Source organism: Chelonia mydas, chromosome 1, assembly GCF_015237465.2.
Source record: "Chelonia mydas isolate rCheMyd1 chromosome 1, rCheMyd1.pri.v2, whole genome shotgun sequence".
In the NCBI taxonomy this organism is placed as follows: Eukaryota; Metazoa; Chordata; order Testudines; family Cheloniidae; genus Chelonia; species Chelonia mydas.
In genome coordinates this window covers 37,410,303-37,436,716 of record NC_057849.1, presented here as the reverse complement: position 1 = coordinate 37,436,716, position 26,414 = coordinate 37,410,303, and the positions used below count along the sequence as shown (strand labels likewise).

General features: G+C 44.1%; 1 protein-coding gene and 1 long non-coding RNA gene across 8 annotated transcripts in view; one reads left to right on the top strand and one right to left on the bottom strand.

The window, feature by feature from the left end:
• EXPH5 (exophilin 5) overlaps window positions 1–26,414 on the top strand; it is a 50,984-nt gene that overhangs the window by 6,106 nt on the left and 18,464 nt on the right. For both annotated transcript variants that reach the window (XM_027822154.3, XM_043530031.1), the window contains exon 2: window positions 22,999–23,156. In XM_027822154.3, the coding sequence (XP_027677955.2) occupies window positions 22,999–23,156 (158 nt within the window). The remainder of the gene's footprint in view (window positions 1–22,998; window positions 23,157–26,414) is intronic.
• Window positions 3,837–26,414, bottom strand: part of LOC114019470 — a 44,197-nt gene continuing 21,619 nt past the window's right edge. For 2 of the 6 annotated variants that reach the window (XR_006286098.1, XR_005224004.2), the window contains exons 4-5: window positions 16,761–17,337; window positions 8,313–10,126 (exon numbers count right to left, since the gene is read on the bottom strand). This is a non-coding gene — a long non-coding RNA (uncharacterized LOC114019470). Of the gene's footprint in view, window positions 4,113–8,312; window positions 10,127–16,760; window positions 17,338–26,414 lie in introns of those variants that run through there. The other 4 variants (XR_006286096.1, XR_006286097.1, XR_005224006.2 and 1 more) reach the window with 4 other exon arrangements.

Below are 26,414 nucleotides of genomic sequence, written 5' to 3'. Positions count from 1 at the left end.
GCCTGGGTGTGTATGGTGAAATCGACATTACCAACGTTTATCAAATAAAAGTCTAATCCATCCAAGCCTATTTATCCGTTTTAGCCCTGTCATTAGAGCACTCACCTGGGATATAGGAGACCCTGGTTTAATTCCCCCCTCTCTGTCAGGTGGGAGAAAGGATTTGAACGGGGTCTCCGACCTTTCAGGAGGTGCTTTAACCACTGAGGTACTAGCTATTCTGATGGGGGAAGGGGATTCCCTCAGTCTCTCCTGCTGAAATGTTCCACTGTGAATACAAAATGAAAGAATGTTTGGAGCAGGGGAACTAGACCTAGGATCCGTTGCCTTCCAGGTGGATGCCCTAACCACTGGGCTATAGAGTTATTCCTGCTCTTTTTCTTGCTCTCTCTCTCTCTCTGTGGCCCAAATGACTGTTCCACAGTGGATCAATACTTAAATAATCATTGGGCCAGAGAGAGCAAGAATGAGACTGTACCCCAGTGGTTAGGGAATTCAGCTGGGAGACCCCAGGTCCAGTCCCCCTTCTCCTACCACTCTTCCATTATTTAGCTACGCTCAAACAGCTTCAGCAGGAGAGACTGAGAAAGCTCCACATTAAAATATTCCATAACTCCATGGTTAGAACACCCTCCTAGAGGCGGGAATTGAACCGGTGTCTCTAACCACTGGACTGAAAATTATACAGTGGGTACCACCATCACCACTTCCTCTGGCCATGTGTGGAACTCATTCCCACAAGAAAAGCCCTGTGTGCCTAAGCTGCCTGGCTCTCTGCAGCAGGTGCATATTTGTGAATTGCTATGCAGAGCTAGGCTTCTCCCTAGGCACCTATCTCCCAGAGAGAGCACACAGCATTCTGGGCAGCATCTCCCTTTGGCTAGTTTAGTTGGCTCCCCACTGGCATGATGGCTTTTGTGGATCACATTCTTAGGTGCCTTCTCTAGTGGGGAGAGTGGTGAGGATGTAATTGCCAGCCCCAGCACTTATGGGCACCAGCTGCAATTGGTGGGAGGGAAGCACATAGGGATAATAAAGGAGGAAGGGAACAGAATCAATCGGTCACTCTTGTTTCTAAATTGTCTTGCTTGATTGCTTGTTTATTAACTGTTTCTGTCCAGGCACGGGAATAGGAGCAGCTGGCACCAGAGCAGATTGTGATTACATTAGAGCTAAAGAGTCAAACTAAAGTAATGAATTTTCAGCACCTCTGCCCCCTTTCAGTAAATGCCCCCTTGGGTTATGAATACAGAAAGCATGCAAGAAAGATGAATTCTCTTCACACTGTTTTGTAAACACTTGCTACAGTTGGACTCTTGTGTTCCTTAATAAATAATTGCTCCCAACTGAACTTACTCCTTATGTTTGGCAGGCAGTGCACTTGGTTGTATTTGGAGTTGTGCTCCTTTGAGATGCTTGATCCCAAGAGTTTTACTGTAGCAGCCAGGTATACAATGGTGCATAGGGAATGCATCTTTTTCATATGCGTTCTCCGCTCATAGCAGATTGTGCTCCTTTGGGTTATGGAGCAGACTTGGTGCATCTTGGGATTTAATTTGTTCTGACTTTACATTTTTAAGAGCTTGATCTTCCAGCCTTTACTCATAGATGTGATTCTTACTCATTTACACAAAATGCCCCATTGAGAAGATGAGAGCACTTGCATGAGTGAAGATGAACCGATGGCAGTTAGGAGTAATGGGATAGAGTCCTCTAACTCTTTATCATTAAGGGAGATTTCTAACATCCAGCCTTATGCCACAGCAACTTCTGAGGCCAAGAGAGGGAAATACAAGGGCAACCAACCGTAGTAATTATCCTTGTTTCACTTGTGCTCCCTCCTGCTGCTCACATGGCCACAGCTATACTTTTATTTTTAGCACACTAGCTTGATCAGAGCTAGCATGGGTATATCTACTCGAGCTGGGAATTACTGCTCCATACCCTTAGGGAGGCTTGATTTAGAGCCTGATGCAGAGCACACTGAGATCTATGTCAAGACTTCCATTGACTTCAGCAGCCTTTGGATCAGGCCATCTTGGGCTTTGACAGGGCTTGAAAAATGTTGCACGTATATCTCCTGCCTTCCAAGGCTATGCCCCATGCAATTTAAAAATAAGAGTTGTAAACTGCTTATTTATACTGAATTTAGCCACCCTTTAAAATTTCCTGCTCCTCCGTGGTGAATGGGCAAATGGAGTTTTCAAGCCCGGGACCTGGAGACAAACTTTTTTTTTCAGAGTAGCAGTCGTGTTAGTCTGTATCCGCAAAAAGAAAAGGAGTACTTGTGGCACCTTAGAGACTAAGAAATTTATTTGAGCATAAGCTTTTGTGAGCTACGGCTCACTTCATCGGATGCATGCAGTGGAAAATACAGTGGGGAGATTTTATATACACAGAGAGCATGAAACAATGGGTGTTACCATACACACTGTAAGAAGAGTGATCAGGTAAGGTGAGCTATTACCAGCAGGACAGCGGGGGTTGGGGGGGAGAGAAACCTTTTATAGTGATAATCAAGGTGGGCCATTTCCAGCAGTTGACAAGAATGTCTGAGGAACAGTGGGGGGGGCGGGGGGGGGAATAAACATGGGGAAATAGTTTTACTTTGTGTAATGACACATCCACTCCCAGTCTTTATGCAAGCCTAACTTAATTGTATCCAGTTTGCAAATTAATTCCAATTCAGCAGTCTCTCACTGGAGTCTGTTTTTGAAGTTTTTTTGTTGAAGAATTGCCACTTTTAGGTCTGTAATTGAGTGATCAAAGAGATTGAAGTGTTTTCCGACTGGTTTTTGAATGTTATAATTCTTGACGTCTGATTTGTGTCCATTTATTCTTTTACATAGAGACTGTCCAGTTTGGCCAATGTACACGGTAGAGGGGCATTGCTGGCACATGATGGCATATATCACATTGGTAGATGTGCAGTGAACGAGCCTCTGATAGTGTGGCTGATGTGATTAGGCTCTATGATGGTGTCCCCTGAATAGATATGTGGACACAGCTGGCAACGGGCTTTGTTGCAAGGACAGGTTCCTGGGTTAGTGTTTTTGTTGTGTGGTGTGTGGTTGCTGGTGAGTATTTGCTTCAGATTGGGGGGGCTGTGTGTAAGCAAGGACTGGCCTGTCTCCCAAGATCTGTGAGAGTGATGGGTCGTCCTTCAGGATAGGTTGTAGATCCTTGATGATGCGTTGGAGAGGTTTTAGTTGGGGGCTGAAGGTGATGGCTAGTGGCATTCTGTTGTTTTCTTTGTTGGGCCTGTCCTGTAGTAGGTAACTTCTGGGTACTCTTCTGGCTCTGTCAATCTGTTTCTTCACTTCAGCAGGTGGGTATTGTAGTTGTAAGAACGCTAGATAGAGATCTTGTAGGTGTTTGTCTCTGTCTGAGGGGTTGGAGCAAATGCAGTTGTATCGTAGAGCTTGGCTGTAGACAATGGATCGTATGGTGTGGTCTGGATGAAAGCTGGAGGCATGTAGGTAAGCATAGCAGTCAGTAGGTTTCTGGTATAGGGTGCACAGTTCAGAGTAACAGCCGTGTTAGTCTGTATTTGCAAAAAGAAAAGGAGTACTTGTGGCACCTTAGAGACTAACCAATTTATTTGAGCATAAGCTTTTGTGAGCTACAGCTCACTTCATCGGATGCATACTGTGGAAAGTACAGAAGACGTTTTTATACACACAAACCATGAAAAAATGGGTGATTATCACTACAAAATTTTCATGGTTTGTGTGTATAAAAACATCTTCTGTACTTTCCACAGTATGCATCCGATGAAGTGAGCTATAGCTCACAAAAGCTTATGCTCAAATAAATTGGTTAGTCTCTAAGGTGCCACAAGTACTCCTTTTCTTTTTGGTATGGGGGGTGTTTATGTGACCCTGGACACTACAGTGCTAATAAGCGATGAAGTGGATCTCTTGTGTGGACTGATCCAGGCTGAGGTGGATGGTGGGATGGATTTTCTCATTGATGCAGGTGGTCCTTCCAGGACAGAGATGAGGCATGTTGTCCAGGAACAGCATGGAGACATTTGTTCTACCATTCCTGGATTTATTCAAAATAAAGGACTTCAACTCCTAGAGCTGACAATCTGGAACTTTTCATAAATTCTAAATTTTCATGTAAGAAAAAAAAAATCAAAGTAGAAAAAAAAGATTATAAAAGAGTTTTCTTGATCATTTGTGCAACTAAAAATTGATGTGAGATTTACTCTGTCTTTTTAACAGTTGAACAATTATGCTTGACATATTTAAGTGCAGTAACACGTATATAAATGTCTTGGCTTGGCAACCATTACTCATATTTTTTTCCAGTTCTACAAGGTAAATAGTTACATGTATTGGTACCATAACAACTGAGACCTAACACATTTAATGCAAAAGAAGGCTAAGTGAAGTAGATAAGATCTAAATCTAATTGGATTTTATTACTAATAATTATGTACATTTTAATTTGTGGTGAATGTAGCTAGGAAACCATGATACTTTTGTGTTCTGTGTACTGCACCTTTACACATCAAAGTATACTGGCCTGAGTGCAGAGACAGTAGCCTAGGAGGAAGGTGGTGTATTGTTAAGGGTGCAAGCCTGTGACTTGGGAGACCTGTGTTCAATTCTCTGGCACACCATTGACTTGCATGACTTTGGACAGGTTACTTAGTTTCTGTGCCTCGGTTTCCCACAGCTGTAAAGTAAGTGTAGCAGTATTTCCCTAACTCATAAGGGTGTTAAGAGAATAAATAGGGGAGAAAGAGTGTGAGGTCCTCAGATAGTATAGTAATAGGGACCATATAAGTAAGAATGGTACATTTTGTTTTCAGAGTTACTGCCTGCTATAGAGGAGACACTGATACACTGTGCTCCCTCCTGGAGACTTGTCATGAGAAAGTACAAATGTCTGCTTTCCTCAAAGGATGGAAGTATTTTACACTGAAAGTATTTAATGGCTCTTTATGAGAAAAAACAACAACAAGAGTTATTGGATTGTAAACTAACAATGACATCACAGCGTTATAGCTACATATAAACCGTCATCGTGTGTGTGTATATATGTGTGTCACACGCGCGCGCACACACAATGTAAGCAATGCTATGGGCCAAATTCTAGTCCCAAATTTGTGTGCACAACTCTGTTTGTTTGATCACCTAGGAATGTAAGTACATATTTTGAGAGAAGCATCTGGTCCTTAAACCCCACTCCTGCAATGAGAACTCTGCCAACAGACCTCTGACCCTATGTAGATCCCCCCTAAACTTTGGAGCTCTGCCTATGACCAGAGCTCCTTCCATACAAATTTGCTTGCAGGACTGGCATCTTAGTTTTTAATTGGAGCTCATTTCCCAGTTCATGTAACTTCAGAATTCATACATACTCTGCTACTCTTTCCTTATTTTTCCCTTTTATTCTTTGTACAAAAAAAGCAATATGGCTATATGAGAAAAGTCTGCATCTTGCACCTTCATAAAGTAGTTCATGATAACATTTATGACTGCACTGTAAGTTCATAGATTCCTAGTCCAGAAGGGAATAAATGTGATCATCTATTCTCACCTCCTGTATAACACAGGCCATAGAACTTCCCCAAAATAATTCCTAGAGCAAATCTTTTAGAAAACAATACAATCTTGATTTTAAAAATTGCCAGTGATGGAGGATCCACAACTACCCTGGGCAAGCTGTTTCAATCGTTAATTATGCTTACTGTTACAATTTCACTTCTTATTTCCAGTCTGAATTTGTCTAGCTTCAATTTCCAGCCATTGGTTTGGGTCATGCCTTTTTAGTCTGCTAGATTAAAGAACCCCCATTATCAAATATTTGTTCCCCATGTAGATACTTAGACTGTAATCAAGTTACCCCTTAATTTTCTTTTTATTTAGTTTAACAGAGTGCAATCACTTTTTCTAATCCTTTAGTAAGGCACTTTGTCAAATCCTTTAGGCATTCTCCTGGCTCTCCTAAACCCTCTCCAAGTTAGCAGCATCCTTCTTGAATTGTGGGCACCAGAACTGGATACCGTATTCCAGCAACCATCACACCAGTGCCAGATACGGAGGAGGAAAAAACCTCCGTACTTCTACTCAAGATTCCTGTTTATGCATCCACAGATAGGATTAACCCTTTTGACCACCGTGTCATAGATTCATAGATACTAAGGTCAGAAGGGACCATTATGATCATCTAGTCTGACCTCCTGCACAACGCAGGCCACAGAATCTCACCCACCCACTCCTGCGAAAAACCTCTCACCTACGCCTGAACTATTGAAGTCCTCAAATCGTGGTTTAAAGACTTCAAGGAGCAGAGAATCCTCCAGCAAGTGACCCGTGTCCCATGCTACAGAGGAAGGTGAAAAACCTGCAGGGCCTCTTCCAATCTGCCCTGGAGGAAAATTCCTTCCCGACCCCCAAATATGGCGATCAGCTAAACCCTGAGCATATGGGCAAGATTCACCAGCCAGATACTACAGAAAATTCTTTCCTGAGTAACTCAGATCCCATCCCATCTAACATACTATCACAGGCCATTGGGCCTATTTACCATGAATATTTAAAGATCAATTAATTACCAAAATTATGTTATCCCATCATACCATCTCCTCCATAAACTTATCAAGTTTAATCTTAAAGCCAGATAGTGTCACACTGGTAGCTCTTGTTAAGCTCATTATCCACCATGACCCCCAAATCTTTTTCAGTCACTGCTTCCCAGGATAGAGTCCCCCATTCTGTAAGTTAGTCTATATTTTTATTCCTAGATGTATACATTTAGCATATTAAAACAGATATTGTTTGCTTGCACCCATTTTACCAAACAATCCAAATTGCTCTGTACCAGTGACCTGTCCTCTTTTTTTTCTTTACCACTCCCCCAATTTTTGTATCATTTGCAAATGTTATCAGTGATGCTTCTCTGTTTTCTACCATTTCTAATATTGATAAAAATGTTAAATAGCAGAGGGTCAAAAACTAATGCCCACAGGACCCCCCTGGAAACACACCTGGTCGATGATTATTCCCAGTTTTCAGTTACATTTTTAGATCTATTAGTTAGCCAGTTTTTAATCAATTTAATGTGTGCCATGTCAATTTTACATCGTTCTAGTTTTTTAATCAAAATGTTGTGCAGTAGAAAGTCAAACGCCTTAGAGAACCCTAAGTATATTACATCAATATTATTATCTTTATCAGCCAAACTTGTAACTTCATTAAAAAAATCAAGTAAGTTTGACAGGATCTATTTTCCATAAACCCCATGTTGATTTGCATTAATTATATCACCTTCCTTTTAATTCTTGATTAATAGAGTCCTGTATCAGTGCTTCATTATCTTGCCCACGACCAATATTAGACTAACAGGCCTATAATTACCCATTTATCCTTTCTAAATAGTGGCACAACATTAGCTTTCTTCCAGTCTTCTTGAACTTCCCAAGTGTTGCAAGATGTATTAAATATCAACATTAACAGTCCAGTGAGTTTTCCCAGGCAGCTCTTTTAAAACTCTTGGATGCAAGTTATCTGGAGCTGCTGACTTTAAAATATCTAACTTTAGTAGCTGCTGTTTAACATCTTCCTGAGATACTAGTGGAAAGGAAAGTGTGTTGTATGATGAGACTATATCTGTTTCTGCAAATACATACCAGAAATATTTATTGAACACTTCTCTCTTTTCTCCATTGTTATTGATGAGTCTACCATTTCCAGTACGATTAGGATTCTTTTTGTTCCTAATATACTTAAATTCTGTATTGTCCTTAACTCTGCTGGCTATAGCTTTCTCCTTGTGTCTCTTTGCTTCCCTTTTAAATCTTCTGCAATTCCTAGCTTCTGATTTATATTCATCAGTATCAACTTCCCCTTTCTTCCATTTGTTTTTTATATACATTATAGCTGCCTTCATTTACCCTCTAAACCAGGTTGTTTTTTTTTAACCAATATGGCCTTCTTCCTTGATTATGGCTTTTTGGACATCTAGTAGAGCAGTGGCTTTCAAACTTTTTTTCTGAGGACCCAGTTGAAGAAAATTATTGATGCCTTTGACCCAATGGAGCTGGGGATGAGGGGTTTGGGGTGTGTGAGGCATTCAGGGCTGGGGCAGAGGGCTGGGGTGTGGGAGGGGGCTCTGGGCTGGGGCAGGGGGTTGGGGTACAGGAGGGGGTCAGGGCTCTGGGCTGGGGGTGCAGGCTCTGGGGTAGAGCCAGGAATAAGGGGTTTGGGGTGCAGGAAGGGGTTCCAGGTTTGGGAGGGGCTCAGGACTGGGGCAGGGGATTGGGGCATGGGGTTGGGGTGCAGACTTACCTCCAGAAGTTCCTGGTCAGCGGCGCAGCCGGGGTGCAGAGGCAGGCTTCCTGCCTGTCCTGGTACTGGGGACTGCGCTACACCCCAGAAGCAGCCAGCAGCAGGTCCAGCTCCTAGGTGGAGGCCCACCAGCGGTTTCGTGCAACTCTCACCTGCAGGCTAATGGGAGTGCAGAGCTGGTGCTTGGGGTTGGGGTAGCACATGGAGCCCCATGGCCCCCGTGCCTAGAAGCCAGAGCCAGTGCTGGCCACTTTCGGGGCGCAGCGCAGTGTCGAAACAGGTAGACTAGCCTCCCTTAGCAGGGCACCAACACCAACAGGACCTTTAATGTCCCAGTCAGTGGTGCTGACCAGAGCGACCTGGTGCCTGACATGCCGTTGCAACTCGAACTTTGAAAAACGGTGTAGTAGAGTGTTCTTAAACCATTGTCATTTAGATTGTTCTGGTTACATTTTTTTCTTCCAGATTTGGCTTATAATTGTTTTCAGCTGTATGACATTTAAAGCACCAAGTGTATATATTACTGCATACACCAAGTGTATATACGTTACCCGCATAGAAGAGCAGGGACTTGCTATGATTTCCCTCAGCGCGTTATTGTTATCTACTATCTATGGTATTATCTATGGTATTTTGTTTATGAAAAGTCTTTTCTCATGATCCACTAAAAATTCATTAGACTGGAAGAGGGGACATTTCTTGGTTACATACAAATCAAAACCACTATGAGGGACATTATCTAAGAGAGTCTCTTCTAATCGTCAGGTTACGTCAGTGGCTACATTACCTTACCTACCATTTGGAATTTACACACCCACACAGCATACTTTAAAAGATTATAAATATTCTTCCCCTACATTGCATCATGAACCTCTAGTTTTATTACTCTACGGCGAGGCAACTTGTGAACATCTTGGTTAACGGCAGCGTGATAACAAGTGCAGAACATCCGCCATTCTGCACAGCCAGATTTTTCCCTCTGTCCTTCAGCTGCGATAGTAATTTATAGCTGTGCACAGACAGCACAAAGCGGTTATGAAATATTACCAGATCACAACAGTAGCATTGTACACCCATAATACACTCTGCATAAAGGTAAATAACTGAACCAGGCTCAGGACAATTGAGAATCAGGCCCACTTTCTAGAGAGCCGCTGACAGCCCAATGGCATTAGCTCTTAGTGACCTGTCACTCAAGAACTTGCGTTTTCTAACCTATTCATAGGTCCAGTAAAAAGATACTCCAATTTCTGCCTTGTCTACTTGTTTCCTGACATCAACATGGCACAAAATAACATCTTCACAATAAACTGTGACTACACAAGATAAAACCTGAAGCAGAGCTCTGTGTGGCTCAAAAGCTTCTCTCACCAATAAAAGTTGGTCCAATGAAAGATATTATCTCACCCACCTTGTCTCGTACAAGGTAATAGTGAGATTCAGATGTCAAGATTCAGTGACACTAAGTTCCTCTCTGACTGTTCTTTCAGCCTCTGGTAATGAAGTGGTTTAATGTGCTGGAGGGGTTGAGACGTCACTATAACTTGAGCTGGGTGATGAATACACTTATAGCTATCGTGATCTCAGTTTGTAGTGTTCTGTGGTTTAAGGACTTGCAGTATTTGACTTAAAGACAATCTGAATTCCTGATTTCTTAGCTTCCTCTGTGAACTCCTGCTTCCTACGCTGTCATTTAGAGCCGAGGTAATTTGTGTGATCTCCATGGGGCTGAATCTGGCTTCTTGCTCCTGTAGCTGCCCACTGGCAGCTTGTTATGAAGTTCCAATGGTTTCCGCTTCAAAGCAGTCTGTCTGCCTATGCTCCTGCCCAGGAGAACAGACTGCAGTTAATGGAGATCGAGTTTTGGGCTTAAATACAGGAAAAATAACATCTAGAATAAAATGCCTGCAGTAAGGAAACTCATGGATATGGTTTAATATGCTGAACTGCTGCTTTGGAGTGGATGGGGGGGAGATGCGGGTAGCCTATTGCCGCTGACTAGAGGGGGCTCATTTTAAGATTACGGCACCAAAGACAACTATAAATTATAGGGTGCAAGGCTGCTCCTGTGGTTAAAACCCAGGGAGGAAGTCCAGAGATGATGATTAATTTAAATCAGTGATGTGATAGCTTAGTCTTCTGGAATCAGTTCCTTTGTAGGCTGATTAAAATTTAACCTCTACATTCATACTGGGTTAGGCTTTACCAAAATACAGTCAGTGTTAAATTAAACGTATAAACTTATGATTAGAGCTAGCATGCACATTGTTCACACGCTTATTGTTCTGTCTCCCAGATGTTCTGGCATCTGTCTGGTATGTGGTACCTCTGATTATTTCTTTGCTCTAAGGGCTTTGAAGCTGTGTGATGTACAGTAGCAGTTTTTATTATCATAGCTCATTAAGAGAAATATATTGGACAGATTTTGTGTGTTTTTTTTTTTTTACAAGCAGCTGGAAGCTGGGCGGAGAGATTTATAGGCAGTGGAACTCCTGGAAGGGGCAGAGAAGATAAAAGAGTGCTGCTTCCACTAAAATATTCCCCACCCATAAGAGCTTTTGCAAATGCTTAATGTGAACAGGGCTCTTGCAGTTTCAGTGCTAGAAACCCCTTATTTGTGGCATTATCTCTCCTAGACGCAGCAATCAAATAGCCACAAGCCAAGCCCTGGTCTACACTACAGAGTTAGGTCAAGCTAAGGCAGTTTACATCGACCTAACTCTAAGCGTCTACGCTAAAATGTAGCTCCCAGCAATGTAACGCCTACTACACCAACTTAATAACTCCACTTCCGCAAGAGGCGTGGTGCTTAGGTTGACATAGTTAGGTTGGCGCAGCATGAGTGTAGACACTGCATTGCTTACAATGCCTGTTGCTGCCTTTCAGAAGCTGTCCCACAATGCCCCACCCTGACAGTTAAATCGGTGCACATGCTCCTGATGAGGATGCGCACCGTCGACACGAGGCGCATAGTGTGGACATGCAAAAGCGATGTAATTACTGCAATGGCTGTATGTCGCTGTAACTTAGCCCTGGTCTACACCGCAGGGTTAGGTCAAATTTAGCCATGTTGAGTCCATTTTAAAATGAATGCGTCTACACAACCAACCCCATTCTGTCGACCTAAAGGGCTCTTAAAATCGACTTCTGTACTCCTCCCCGGTGAGGGGAGTAACGCTAAAATCAACCTTGCAGGGTCGAATTTGGGGTAGTACAGATGCAATTCGACAGTATTGGCCTCTGGGACCTATCCCAGAGTGCTCCAATATGACCGCTCCGGACAGCATTTTGAACTCTGATGCACTAGCCAGGTACACAGGAAAAGCCCCGGGAAATTTTGAATTTCATTTCCTGTTTGGTCAGCGTGGCGAGCTCAGCAGCACAGGTGACCATGCAGTCCCCCCAGAATCGCAAACGAGCTCCAGCATGGACCGAAAGGGAGACACTAGATCTGATTGCTGTATGGGGAGAAGAATCTGTGCAGGCAGAACTCGGATCAAAAAGAAGAAATGTAAATATATATGCCAAAATCGCAAAGGGCATGGTGGAAAGAGGCTACAACAGGGACACACAACAGTGCCGCGTGAAAGTTAAGAAGCTCAGACAAGCCTACCAAAAGACAAAGGAGGCAAACAGTCGCTTCGGGTCAGAGCCCCATACACGCCGCTTTTATGATCAGCTGCATGGCATTCTGAGGGGGACCCTACCACTACCCCACCGCTGTCCTTGGACACCTGCAAGTGGGGAGTCTCATGCAACAGGGAGGAAGATTTTTGTGGATGAGGAGAATGTGCAGCAGGCAAGTGGTGAATCCATTCTCCCCGGCAGCCAGGACCTTTTCATCACCCTGGAGCCAATACCCTCCCAAGGCAGGATTCCCGACCTTGAAGCTAGAGAAGGCAGCTCTGGTGAGTGCACATTTGTAACGAAAGAACAGGGTTTAAAACCAAGAATGTTTGATTTGCCCTGAAGAATTGGGATGCATTCGCAGCCAGTACAGCTACTGGAAAACTCTGTTAACGTGTCTGCAGATGGAGGAGGAATCCTTCAGGGACATCTCCATGAAGCTCTCCTGGAGGTACTCTGAAAGCCTTTGCAGAAGGTTTCTGGGAAGGGCTGCCTTATTTCGTCCTCCACGGTAGGACACCTTACCACGACAAGCCAGTAGCAAGTAGTCTGGAATCATTGCAGCACAAAGCATGGCAGCAAATGGTCCTGGGTTTTGGTCGAATTCAAGCAACATTCAGTCTTTATCTTTCTGTGTTAGCTTCAGGAGAGTGATATCGTTCACCTGGTTCATAGTTCATAGTCACCTGGTTGAAATAGGGGAATTTTTGTAAGGGAAGAGTAAAAGGACCCTGTTCATGCTGGGTTGTTTGCGCTTGGCTAACAGGGATCATCCCGGAGAATAGCCATATGGTGGGGGAGGGGGAAGGGGATCATCCCAGAGAATAGCCATGGTAGGGTTGGGGGAGGTGTGTGCTGCACATACACCCGAAAACCGCAGCTCCTCCTTTTAAATGTGAAACCCAACCAGCATTGCTTGCTGTGGGAAAGGATGGCGCTGCAGTTTGAAAACATTTCCACATGCTATGAAGGCGGAAGAAGCCAACCCTGCATATGAAAAGGCTTACCATGGCTGCCTGGAAACCGAATTCTGTTGCCCAGCCATGTGTGAGGTGTCACCGTACTGGCAGGCGCTCAATATAAAAGGCAAAATGCGACGATGTAACTAAAGCACATGTGCTGTCTCCTATGAATTTCTTGATTCACTGTGAAAGAGTCTCCCTTTTGTTCTCAGAAATGTATCATAAATTTTACTCTCACTTTTTATCTCCTCCCAAGTGCAAATGTTTCTATGCTCCCCCATCACCTCCGTCCCTGAGGTTATCGCAGATTAGAAGGCTAAAAAACGCACTCGCAATGACATGTTTTCTGAGCTCATGCAGTCCTCCCGCACTGATAGGGCACAGCTTAATGCATGGAGGCATTCAGTGGCAGAGGCCAGGAAAGCATTAAGTGAGTGCGAAGAGCAGAGGCAGGAGGTGATGCTGAGGCTAATCGGGGAGCAAACGGACATGATGAAGTGTCTGTTGGAGCTGCAGGAAAACCAACAAGTGCACAGACCCCCCCCCCCCCCGCACTGCATCCATCGTATAACTGCCTGCCCTCATCCCCAAGTTCCATATCCTCCTCACCCAAATGCCCAAGAACGTGGGGGGTGGGGTGGGGGGGGGAGTGGGAGGCTCCGGGCACCAAGGCACTCCACTCCAGAGGATGGCCCAAGCAACAGAAGGCTGTCATTCAAACAGTTTTGATTTGTAGTGTGGCTACAATAAGCAATGTGCCCTTGTCCTTCCCTCCTCCCACACCCCACCCCACCCGGGCTACCTTGTCAGTTATCTCACTTTTTTTTTAATTAATAAAGAAAGAATGCATAGTTTCAAAACAATAGTTACTTTATTTCCTTTGCCAGCTGTGATCGAAGGGAGGAGGGTGGTTGGCTTACAGGGAATTAAAATCAACAAAGGGGGTGGGTTTGCAGCAAGGAGAAACACACACAATTGTCACACCATAGCTTGGCCAGTCATGAAACTGGTTTTCAAAGCCCCTCTGATGCGCAGCGCGCCTAGCTGTGCTCTTCTAATCGCCCTGGTTTCTGGCCGCTCAAAGTCGGCCACCAGGCGATTTGCCTCAACTTCCCAGCTTGCCATAAACATCTCCCCCTTACTCTCACAGATATTATGGAGCACACAGCAAGCAGCAATAACAATGGGAATGTTGATTGTGCTGAGGTCTAACCTAGTCAGCACACAGCACCAGCGAGCTTTTAAACGTCCAAAGGCACATTCTACCACCATTCTGCACTTGCTCAACCTATAGTTGAACTCTCCTTTCTACTGTCCAGGCTGCCTGTGTACGGCTTCATGAGCCGTGGGAGCAAGGGGTAGGCTAGGTCCCCAAGGATAACTATTGACATTTCAACATCTCCAATGGTAATTTTCTGGTCTGGGAAATAAGTCCCTTCTTGCAACTGCTTGAACAGCCCTGAGTTCCTGAAGATGCGAGCGTCATGCACCTTTCCCGGCCATCCCACATTGATGATGATGAAACGTCCCTTGTGATCCACCAGTGCTTGCAGCACCATTGAGAAGTACCCCTTGCGGTTTATATACTGGTTGGCAAGGTAGTCCAGTGACAAGATAAGGATATGTGTTCTGTCTATTGCCCCACCACAGTTAGGGAACCCCATTGCAGCAAAGCCATCCAGTATGACTTGCACATTTCCCAGAGTCACTGCCCTTAATAGCAGAACGTCAGTGATTGCATTGGCTACTTGGATCACAGCAGTCCCCTCAGTAGACTTGCCCACTCCAAATTGATTCCCGACTGACCAGTAACAGTCAGGCATTGCAAGCTTCCACAGGGCTATTGCCACTCGCTTCTCAACTGTCAGGGCAGGTCTCATCTTGGTATTCCTGTGCTTAAGGGTGGGGGAAAGCAACTCACAAAGTTCAAGGAAAGTGGCCTTACGCATGCAAAAGTTTTGCAGCCACTGTGAATCATCCCATACCCGCAACACTATGCAGTCCCACCAGTCTGTGCTTGTTTGCCAGGCCCAGAATCGGAGTTCCACTGTATCAACCAGCCCCACTGCCGCCATGATGTCCCAGTTGCCACCGCCTGTGCTTTCAGGAACATCTGTGCCCATGTCCTCATCACAATCATCCTCGTGCTGGTATCTCCTAGCCAGGTTCTGCAGATATCCAGGATAATGTATGAGGTGTTTACAATGCTCACAACAGCAGTGGTGAGCTGAGCGGGCTCCATGCTTGCTGTGGTATGGCATCTGCATGGGTAACACAGGAAAAAAGGCACAAAACGATTGTCTTCCATTACTTTCACAGAGGGAGGGAGGGGCGACTGACGACATGTACCCAAAACCACCTTCGACAATGTTTTTGCCCCATCAGGCATTGGGAGCTTAACCCAGATTTCAATGGGCAGTGGAGACTGCGGGACTGTGGGACTGTGGGATAGTTATCCACAGTGCACTGCTCCGTAATTCGATACTAGCCGCGGTATTGAGGACACACTCCGCCGACTTAATGCGCTTAGTGGGAACATACACAGTTGACTGTATAAAATCAATTTCTAAAAATCGACTGAGTTTTGGTTGCATTCAAGCAACATTCAGTCTGTTGGAGCTGCAGGAAAGCCAACAAGGACCAAATAAGGCAGCCTCCCCAGAAACCTTCTGCAAAGGCTTTCAGAGTACCTCCAGGAGAGCTTCATGGAGATGTCCCTGGAGGATTCCCGCTCCATCCCCAGACACGTTAACAGAGTTTTCCAGTAGCTGTACTGGCCGCGAATGCATCCCAATTCTTCAGGGCAAATCAAACATTAAACACTCTTGCTTTTAAACCCTGTTCTTTCATTACAAATGTGCACTCACCAGAGCTGCCTTCTCTGGCTTCAGGGTCTGGGATCCCGCCTTGGGAGGGTATTGGCTCCAGGGTGATGAAAAGGTCCTGGCTGCCAGGGAGAATGGATTCACCGCTTGCCTGCTGCACATTCTCCTCCTCCTCCTCTTCCACAAAATCCTCCTCCCTGTTGCGTGAGACTCCCCCTTGCAGGTGTCCAAGGACAGCAGTGGGGTAGTGGTAGGGTCTCACCTAGAATGCCATGCAGCTGATCATAGAAGTGGAATGTATGGGGCTCTGACCTGGAGCAACCGTTTGCCTCCTTTGTCTTTTGATCGGAGTTCTGCCTGCACAGATTCTTCTCACCATACAGCAATCAGATCTAGTGTCTCCCTTTCAGTCCATGCTGGAGCTCGTTTGTGATTCTGGGGGGACTGCATGGTCACCTGCGCTGCTGAGCTCGCCACGCTGACCAAACAGGAAATGAAATTCAATACTTCCCGGGGCTTTTCCTGTGTACCTGGCTAGTGCATCAGAGTTCAAAGTGCTGTCCGGAGCGGTCACATTGGATCACTCTGGGATAGGTCCCAGAGGCCAATACAGTCAAGTTGCGTCTGTGCTACCCGAAATTTGACCCTGCAAGGTCGATTTTTAGCGCTACTCCCCTCGCCAGGGAGGAGTACTGAAGTCGATTTTAAGAGCCCTTTAGGTCGCCAGAACAGGGTTGGTTGTGTCGATACACTCATTTTAAAATCAACCTAACATGGCTAAATTTGACCTAAACCCATAGCGTAGACCACGGCTTAGCTCAACTTAATTTTTTAATGTAGACTTGCCTTAAGACGTTCCCGCTTCATATAGCAGTAACTGCATTCCAGGGTGCGTGTGGGAGTTATGTGCAAGAGTGGGTCTCTGCCCATTGACAGTCCAGCTCCTTAAGGTTGTATGCAACCTGAGAGAGGAGGGCCAGAGGGCTAGAGTTGAGAGGCTGATCCACAGAGTCAGAGGTTTCATTCCCCAAAATCGTTTGTACCTTTACTTTTGAGGAGTTTCCTTGCATTAGTGGGAAGAGTCTTTCCATTGACTTCAGTGGACTTTGGATCCAGCCCAAAAGATTGAATGTATATATTGTGCAGTCTTCTTGTTGTGACCTTTATCTCAAACTCCCTTTACTGTTCGTTTGATTATGAGTGTTGTAAAAGCAGTAAATAATAGCGCCACTGTGTGAAGACATTCAGAGAAGAGAAATGAGAGAAAATGAAAGGTGACAGGTTAAAGGACACTTTCTAGTAGTCTACACCCAACCCTTGTATTATTTTGCCAATCCGCTATTGACAAAAACTATTTTGTTTTTCTAAAAAAAAAAAATTCAGTGTAAACATTTTTCAGATTTAGACGCTAATTTTGCAGAGATGTAATATGCACATGCTTAACTTGACAGACATGAAAACGTTAGATAAATAAACCTTTGCAGGATTACAGCCTTTTATAGAAATCCCTATAGTGTGTTCATCCCAGACATTGTAGTCAGTTTCACTTTCTGGCTCTTAATACTCCTGCAGTGTGCGTCCAACGGAGAAGTGAAATTTTCATTCTCTAAACTGAAAGAACTGCAAGAAAAAAACAAGAGCATAAATGGTACATAAGTAAGATCTTAAATTCTCTCAGCTGTAATAATATAAGCTATTGTTAGTAACACATAAAGAATTTTTTTTAATGATGACATCTTGCCCGTGTACATTTAAATATCTCTTCTATAGTTACAGTATACATACATACATACATAAATTAGTGGAACTGCTGGCTTATGCCTTTTGAGGGACGTGTGATTGCAGTAACTGAGCCATGGTTACTCTAGAAAATTAACTAGATACATAAGCCAAGGATAGAGAGTTCACCAAAGGGGCATACAGAATAAAGCAGGAGGAAGGTAGTAAATTAAAATACCAGGGAAAGATGATTTTCTTTGTAAAGAGAAATCTTGGGTTCCAATTAGACAAGAAAATGGTTTTCTAGTGCTGTTTTCCCAATGTGTTTGTATACCCCTCACTGACTAAGCAATGCATTTCAAGTATGAGCAGAATAAAAGAATAAATTCCTTGAATGACTGCTGCAAATTATTTGCACTGCAATAGTTGGTATCTAATGCTGTGGACACAGTTGTTTTCTTTTTCATGTAGCCACTTCAGCTTTGCCTTCTCAGCCAATGGTTGCCTTGAACTGATGAGTTCTTTCTGGTCTGCCTCTCCTTCCCCCTATGAAGTCTTCCTTTTCTCTCTGGGTACTGCAAGATGTATAGTTTGCCATTTTATAGTCAAGGATCATTTAGGGCCTGATCTTGCTCCTACTGAAATCAACGGGAGTTTTACTTTTGACTTAAGAAGAAGCAGAATTGGGTCCTCGTTCACAAGTAAACAGCAGGTTGTTACAGAGCATCTTTCAGAGGCTCTTGCTCAGCAACCCAGTCTCTGCTACCTTACTAGCTCCTTCCCTCCCCCTTCTAAAGTATGAGGATGGTAGAAAAGATACTTTTCCTCTTTCTCTAGCAGTAGAAACTCACAAGTGTCACAACAGGAAGTGCCATGTTGGGACTGTAGCTTTCTCTGCAATTATGTTAATGATAGTAGGCTCCATATCAAAGCACAAACAAAAAAAACTCGGATAACTTCCTCCCCATCTCCAGTTATTAGAGATCTCCAGGCTTACATAAGAAGCATTAGGACATGTTTATGCAAATATGGAAGAGGTGTGTATAAAAAAAAAAGTTATGAAATTGTTCATGGATTGAGCAATGTATAGTTGAGATACTGTTTGAGATAAAGATGGGGAAAAGTGAGAAAAGAAGGGTCATTCAGGATTGTACCTGCTATAGTTTGTTGAACAGCCAACACAGCCTTCTGGGTGAAGTCCTTGGAAATAATTAGGGTCCTACCAAATTCGCGGCCATGAAAAATGCATCATGGACCATGAAATCTGGTCTTCTGTATACTTTCACCCTATACTATACAGATTTCACAGGGGAAACCAGTGTTGTTTAAACTGGGGATCCTGACCCAAAAAGGGGTCATGCGGTGGGGGCGGGGAGGGTTGTAAGGTTATTGTGGGGTTGTGATGTTGCCACCCTTATTTCTACACTGCCTTCAGAGCCGGGTGACGAGAAAGTGGCAGCTGCTGGCCAGGTGGCCAGCTCTGAAGGCAGCACCGCCAGCAGAAGCGCAGAAGTAAGGGTGGCAATGGGTGGCTAGAAAGTGGCGACTGCTGGCTAAGGGTAAGGGTAGAAATACCATACCATGCTATCCTTACTTCTGCGCTGCTGCTGCTGGTGGCACTGCCTTCAGAGCTGGGATCCCGGGCAGCAGCTGCCACTCTCCAGCCACCCAGTTCTGAAGGCAGTGCTGTCGTCAGCAGCAGAGAAGTACAGATGGCAATACTATGAGCCCCCTACAATAACCTTGTGACCCTCCCCCACTACCCTCTTTTGGGTCAGGACCCCTATAGTTACAACATCATGAAATTTCAGATTTAAATATCTGAGATCATGAAATTTATGATTTTTAAAATCCTATGACTGTGAAATTAACCAAAATGGACTGTGAATTTGGTAGGGCCCTAGAAATAATCTTTTATCCTCCAAGTTTTTGGAGGTAGTTTTGCCAGTCACATTGTTGTCTCCTCCCAAGATGCTCAAATAGATGCCGTGAAAGAACTGGAGTGGAGGAGATGGAAGAGGGGGACTAGAGAGCAGTTAGGGTTTAGACAGTGTTACAGAGCACTGTCTCAATATTTAATTTGTTCTCTGCTTTATTCAGCAGTGTTGCAATCCAAATATTAATTCCAGTGACTCAAAGGCTGGTCTATATTTGGAGTCAGATAACAACACAAGACTGTTAATTACTTTATATTCTCAAGAACTACTTTCATTGTAGTTTAATATTGTTGTTCAGCACAGATTAGGGGGACCATGTAGACATGACTGGGCAAATGTATAGCGGGGGTAAGATAGTGTTGATGGGAGCTACTCCAAAGGGAGTGGATCAATATTTACAGTACATGATTAAAAAAAAATTCTTTGCAGTGTTGTACAGTTGGAATGAAATATCAACACCTATTCATCCAACATATTATAAGGCAGAGTGTAGGGCTGGTTGGATTTTTTTGTTTGTTTTGTTTTTACACCTTCTTGACCTAGCAGGAGAGCAAATCTTAAAAACAGATTTAAAAAAAACTGCCCAAAACTTCCAACAGTTTTGAGGTTCTGGTTAGGATATTTATATATATATAAATAATCTAAGGTTCGTTAGAGTAAACAAATCACCTTGCAGTGCCTGGGAGCCCACAGATTCCATGAAGAATTGTCCCTCCAAAAAACCATTTTGATTTTGGAAGCTTGTTGATGTAGGAAAATTCAGGCGTTTTTCATCAAGCTTTCTGAACACTTTTTGCTTTTTACCACTAGATGGCAATAAATTGAATATGATTTTCATCTGCCTTTCTTGAACTGTTTTCCTCTTAAAAATAAGTCCAAACATTAACCTGGTTTGATATATAATATATATATGTAACTTCTGATCTGTCATATCGTTACATCTTACACAAATCAGACTAATAATTTATACTTATTTTTTTCGAAGAGACGATGGGGATGCCTTATAGATGTTCTCATCTTTCAGAACTCCAGCAAAGCAGGTCTATGCTTGTTTCTGAGGCAGTTTGTGCTCCTTGTGACTACAGACTCTCCCCAGATGCTGCATTTATAGTTCCATGTCTGTATTTTTACTCACTCAGATATATTGAATCCCTTGTGTTAAGGCTGCGCTAGTGAGGTAATGGAGGTGGCTCATGGGAGCATCTTTGTTCAAATTCTTCCAGCAGTTTGACGTGAGAGTGGGGGTGATTTTTCCTGCTTCTGATGGAATTCACCATCTCCCTAAACACTTCTTAATCATCCAGGGTTTCCTGAAGAGTAGAGTTTTTGCCTTAGCATCAGATTGCACCAAATATCCAGTTGTTTAAAAAAGAAAGGAAATCTCCACAAACCTACCTATAAAGGTCTACCCCAATCCTACCTTCCTTTAAATGACATCAGCTAAACAATGCATTTCTCAGTACTGTTTTCTGGAAGAAGTGTGTGTGTTCCCAGCATGTGCATTTAATGTAAGCTTGTGTGCCAGCAGCGGTCTCTCGAACAGAGACAGAAAGTGATCGTATGTAAATGGATAAGTGAATAGATTCCTCAGCCTGTAACCCTCCTCTCAGAGCACAGGCACTCCTGAGTCGTGGGATTTACCACAGGGAAGATTTTTTGAGAGCCATTGTTCAACACTGGCATTCGGTCACAGGGCTGCCCACAAAGGCTTTCTCCCCATCCAAAATACCACGTGGGTGTGGCACTTCTTGCTTTCAAATTACATTACAGTAGTTTTGCAATCCAGGCACACAGTAACAGGGCTGGCCACATGCTGAGCACCCCAGCATAGCCAGGCTGTGTAGCACCCTGCCTTTGTTTACCTTCTTCAGGAGCATTTAAGAACTGTGCTGGAGGCTTTCTCATGGCCAGCAGTAACCGTCCTTGGGATCTCGATTTATTAACATAAACAATTCAAACCATCCTCAAAGTCCCAAAATATAGTCCATCAATACACCACCTATTCTACTCTGCTAGTCTCAGGGCTCTTCTTCAGTCCCAGCCTGCTCTTCAATCAACCAGCTATTTCAGCCCCTTCTAGCTGGAGTCCTTCCCTGCTCTTCCCAACACATACTCTCCAGTCTTCCTACCCGGAGTCCTTTCATCTCCAGGAAAGGGCTCAACATCCTCCCAATGCTCCATCTGTTAGAGGTCAGCAGTCAAACCCCCTCTTCCAGGCCTCAGCCTTCTTCAGCTCTTTGGCTCTGGTTCCAGGCCCAAACCCTTCTCCCTGTCAGAGTCTCCCACAGCAGCCTCCTGCTCACTACAACTCCTCTCTGTAGCTTCCTGCTGATCTCATAGATGACACCTGTCTTCCATTACGCCCCATCAGAGCTGTTAACATTGCACAGGTGGGCTGGAGCAGTTCCTTCTGAAAGGACCCAGTCCACCCTGCAACATGCATCATTCAGGCTTTTTTGCATCTGCGCACTATTCTTTTAGGTCCCAATAAATACTCTATTCATACGACCAGTTATTTTGAGTAAAAATAACAACTTCTGTTCAGTTTCTCTTTCAGTTTGGTACCTTGTCCAAGCCACATTTCTATAGTTTAATCCATGCCTAAATCTCCTTTGGAGAAATCTGTAAGTTGTAGGTTGGTTATACACAACGTTAAATACGGGCAAGCCACGAGGCAGTTATGAAAATTAAGAGTAACAATCTTGTTTAACTGACAGTGCATAGCTATACAATCTGCATTTAGTATCATGTTTGTATTACACACTGAAAGCTCCAGACAGGGACCCCACACTGCTGAGTGTTTTACAAAATACAGGCTTCAGAGTGGTAGCCGTGTTAGTCTGTATCAGCAAAAACAATGAGGAGTCCTTGTGACTAACAAATTTATTTGGGCATGAGCTTTCATGGGCTAGAACCCACTTCATCAGATGCATGGAGTGGAAAATACGGGAGCAGGTATAAATACATGAAAAGATGGGAGTTGCCTTACCTGCTCCCGTATTTTCCACTCCATGCATCTGATGAAGTGGGTTCTAGCCCATGAAAGCTTATGCTCAAATAAATCTGTTAGTCTCTAAGGTGCCACAAGGACTTCTTGTTGTTTTTACAAAATACAATCCTTGCTGCAAGTAGTTTACTATTAGGACAAGAACAATTTTACTGTTTTTGTTTTTTTTTTCCCTACAGAAATCTGAGGATGAAAAATCTCAAAAATGGTTTAATTACAATATATATTACTTAGGTTACTGATGTGACAGACCCTCAGTCTTAGGTTTAATGAGTTGCTTATGCATTATGGCCCCGGTTCTGCAAGGAAGAAGGTTAACTTAAGCATATGGGTAGTTTCCTGAAATCAGTTAGGCATATGCTTAAATACCTTGCTGAACTGGGCTTTCGGCTCTCACTGAAGACAAAGGGAATCTTTCCATTGACTTTCATGGATCATGTGCTAATCCTTATTTGGTTTGCTTTTACACTTTTTTTTTTTTTTAAAGTAATTTGATTTGTAGAAATCAAGCATAAGTGTTTTCATGACGGAAAAAAGAGTTACTAGTGGTGAACAGTAATAGAAGGTAAATTTCTAAATCAGTTGAAATAGTTGACTGGCATTTTGTTTTCTTTTTAGCAAACTTCAGAAGAAAAAGCAAGATGTAACTGGACTACAGGGAGTGACTGGAGAATGGTTTGAAGAAATACAGAGAAAAAAATTTCTGAATGAAACTGACGTTAACAGAATGTTAAAACGACCACTAGCACATTGGCTAAGAAAGACATCAAGAAATGGTGAGTCATAGCGAGTTTTTCAAATCCCTTTCTTATGTGATGATCACCAAAACCCTGCAGCAAAGCATCTCAGAGTTCAGTAAGAGAGAAGTTTCTGAAATTGTGTTAGACCCCTTCTCACATCAAAGCTTTGCAAAATAACATTTTCAAAGGAAAATGTGTTCCTTTGAAGTAATTGTGTTAAAAGCACAACCGTGCAACAGATTACGAAGCTCTTGGTATTTCTTACCCTAGAGTTAAGAGTTGGAAAGATTATAAGCAAATAGATACAGCAGGTATTATCTGATGAAAGAATGAGTGCTAGCTTCGTATAGACTGCATTAGTTCCACAGAAATAAAAATCAAAGGTAAATATAATGATCACAGTCAAGCCTAGTTTTTTTTAAAGGAGATGAGGGAAATGGAAATAACTTTAGATAAATGAGGCTTCAGAGAAGCAGAGTAGATGTCGGGGGACAATTTTGGATAATCAAGATTTGGATGAAAGAGGTTTGAATGTATTTGAATAGAAGCTTGACTGATTACACAGGAATAAAATGTGTGCAAGTGTCAGATTACCAAGGTGGGAGATGGACCCTGTCTGCTGCCTGGTTGCCACTGTGATAGAACTCTGGGTGGTCGTCTTCCATGCATGCTGTTGCCCATCAGGTCCCAACATGGACAATGTCCCTATCAAACTTCCCATTCTGTAGTGCAGTGGTTCTCAACCTGGGGTCCATGTGTGACGTTGCTCTCCATATGATTTTTATGAAAATATGCTAATGAGTGTGAATATAATGTAACTGGAATATGCTTCATGCAAAAGGTCTCTTGTAAGGTATTATTACAAAGTTTATAATCTACTGAGTGTGGTCATCCTATTTGTATAAATGTATCATTCTTGTATCTGAAATTAGAAATATGAAATATAACTCTGAGGTACTATTGTAATTATGCAAAGTGTGGGCCATTAATGGTGGTTTGGAATCTTGACTCCCATCAGCTAGGACAATTGACTGTAAATGGCTCTGTTTACTTGCAAGCCTTCCTGTGAGTCGGGCCGGGAAGAATGAAGGCTTGGGGTCTCACAGGACATGTGACCATGTCACCTGGTACTGGAATCCATCTTAAACCTGGGGCTTTTCCATTTAGAAGGAGGGGTGGGGACCCAAAGAGACAAAAGATTCCCACCTTGTGCCAAAGCTATATAAGGGGATGGAACAGAACAAAGGGGGCTGCAGTCATGAGAAATCCCCTAGCTACCACCTGAGCTGGAACAAGGACTGTACCAGGGAAAGGATTGGGCCCAGACTAGGAAGGCATCCAGTCCGTGAAAGAAACTTATTGAAACATCTCTGAGGGTGAGATTTTATCTGTATTCAGTTTTCTACTGTATTAGACTTAGACTTGCGTGTTTTTGTTTTATTTTGCGTGGTAATTTACTTTGTTCTGTCTGTTATTACTTGGAACCACTTAAATCCTACTTTTTGTATTTAATAAAATCACTTTTTACTTATTAATTAACCCAGAGTATATATTAATACCCAGGGTGGTGGGGGCAAACAGTTGTGCATATCTATCGGTGTTATAGAGGGCGAACAGTTTATGAGTTTACCTTGTATAAGCTTTTATACAGGGTAAAAGGGATTTATTTGGGGTTTGGACCCCATTGGGAGCTGGGTATCTGAGTGCTGGAGGCAGGAGCACTTCTTAAGCTGTTTTCGGTTAAGCCTGCAGCTTGTGGGGGACATGGTTCAGACTTGGATCTGTGTTTGAAGCAGGCAAACGCGTCTGGCTCAAACAAGTCAAGGTACTGAAGTCACAAGCTGGCAGGGAAAACGGGCTCAGAGGTAGTCTAGGCACATCAGGTGGCAGTCCCAAGGGGGTTTCTGTGATCTAACCCATCGCACCAGGGTCTGCTGTGGGGCTGCGAGCAGGTTCAGGGGGGCCACCAAGGAAGGCCAGCGTTCGACTTGCTGGGCTCAGGGCAGCAAGCCAAAGCCCCATCGCATGGGACTGAAGCCTGGGGCCCTGAGTCCCACCACCCAAGGCTGAAGCCAAAGCCTGAGCAAAGTAGCTTTGCTGGGGCCCTGTGGTGTGGGGTCCCAGGCAATTGCTCTGCTTGCTACCCCCTAATGCTGGCCTTGGCTTTTATGTGCAGAAAACCAGTTATTGTGGCACAGGTGGGCCGTGGAGTTTTTATAGCATGTTGGGGGGAGGGTGGCACAGGGGCTCAGAAATAAAACCATTGAGAACCCCTGGTTTGGTGTCTCCCCCATCCCCCCTCCATGTGGCTCTCATGAATAGATCTTTTCTCCATTCACATTTCTATCTGGTATAATTTTTTCATCTGTCACCCTTTGCCACAAACATACATCACCCCTGCCTCTCAATACCTGGAGGCAGAATCATAGGAAGCAGAATTACATTTCCATAGAAGGGCTGTATAGCAAAAATGTCACCTAAAGGTCGCAAAGAGGTTCATGTAACTCTTTTGATGTCATGCTTACTGTCACCAAAAGGGTAGGTTCCAAAAGGAGTAAAGATTTTCTAACATGAAATCTGCCTGTCAGTGAGGTACAAGTGATACATTACAGGCAAAAATGAAACCCTGTGACCTAAGTTCCCTTTAAGCTGCGCAGCTGCCTATTAAGCCCTGCGCAGGCGCTCAGGGCTGTGGTGGGAAGAGATGCCTCTCCCCCGGTACGGACAGGCACCCCTTCCCCAGTCCTGAGCTGCTGCAACAAGAGAGGGCTGTGGGGAGTCCTTTCTCCCCACCACAGCCCCGGGGCAGCCTGCACCCCAAAACCCTCATCCCGGCCCCACCCCAGAGCCTGCACTCCAACCTTGTGGCCCAGCCCTGAGCCCCCTTCTGCACCCCGAACCCCTCATTCCTGGGCCCACCCCAGAGCCTTCACCCCAGCCGAAGCCCTCACCCCCTGCAACCAACCCTTTGCCCCAGCCCTGAGCCCCCTCTTGCACCCTGAACCCCTCATCCCCACCCCAGAGCCTGCACCCCCAGCCAGAGCCCGCACCCCCCCGTGCCTCCTCCCACACTCTGAACCCCTCGGCTCCACCTGCACAACGTGAATTTTATGTGCACCAATATGAAGCTGATGTGTGCACATAACAAAATTCATTCTGCGCATGGATGTAAAAAATTAGAGGGAATGCTGCCTATGACATGTTCAATTTTTCAATGGTGCCCTGTTATCTGAATGTTGCTTTGCTTCCCTGGTCCCACTGGGGCACCTCTTAGCAGCAGAGACTGCAGTTTCT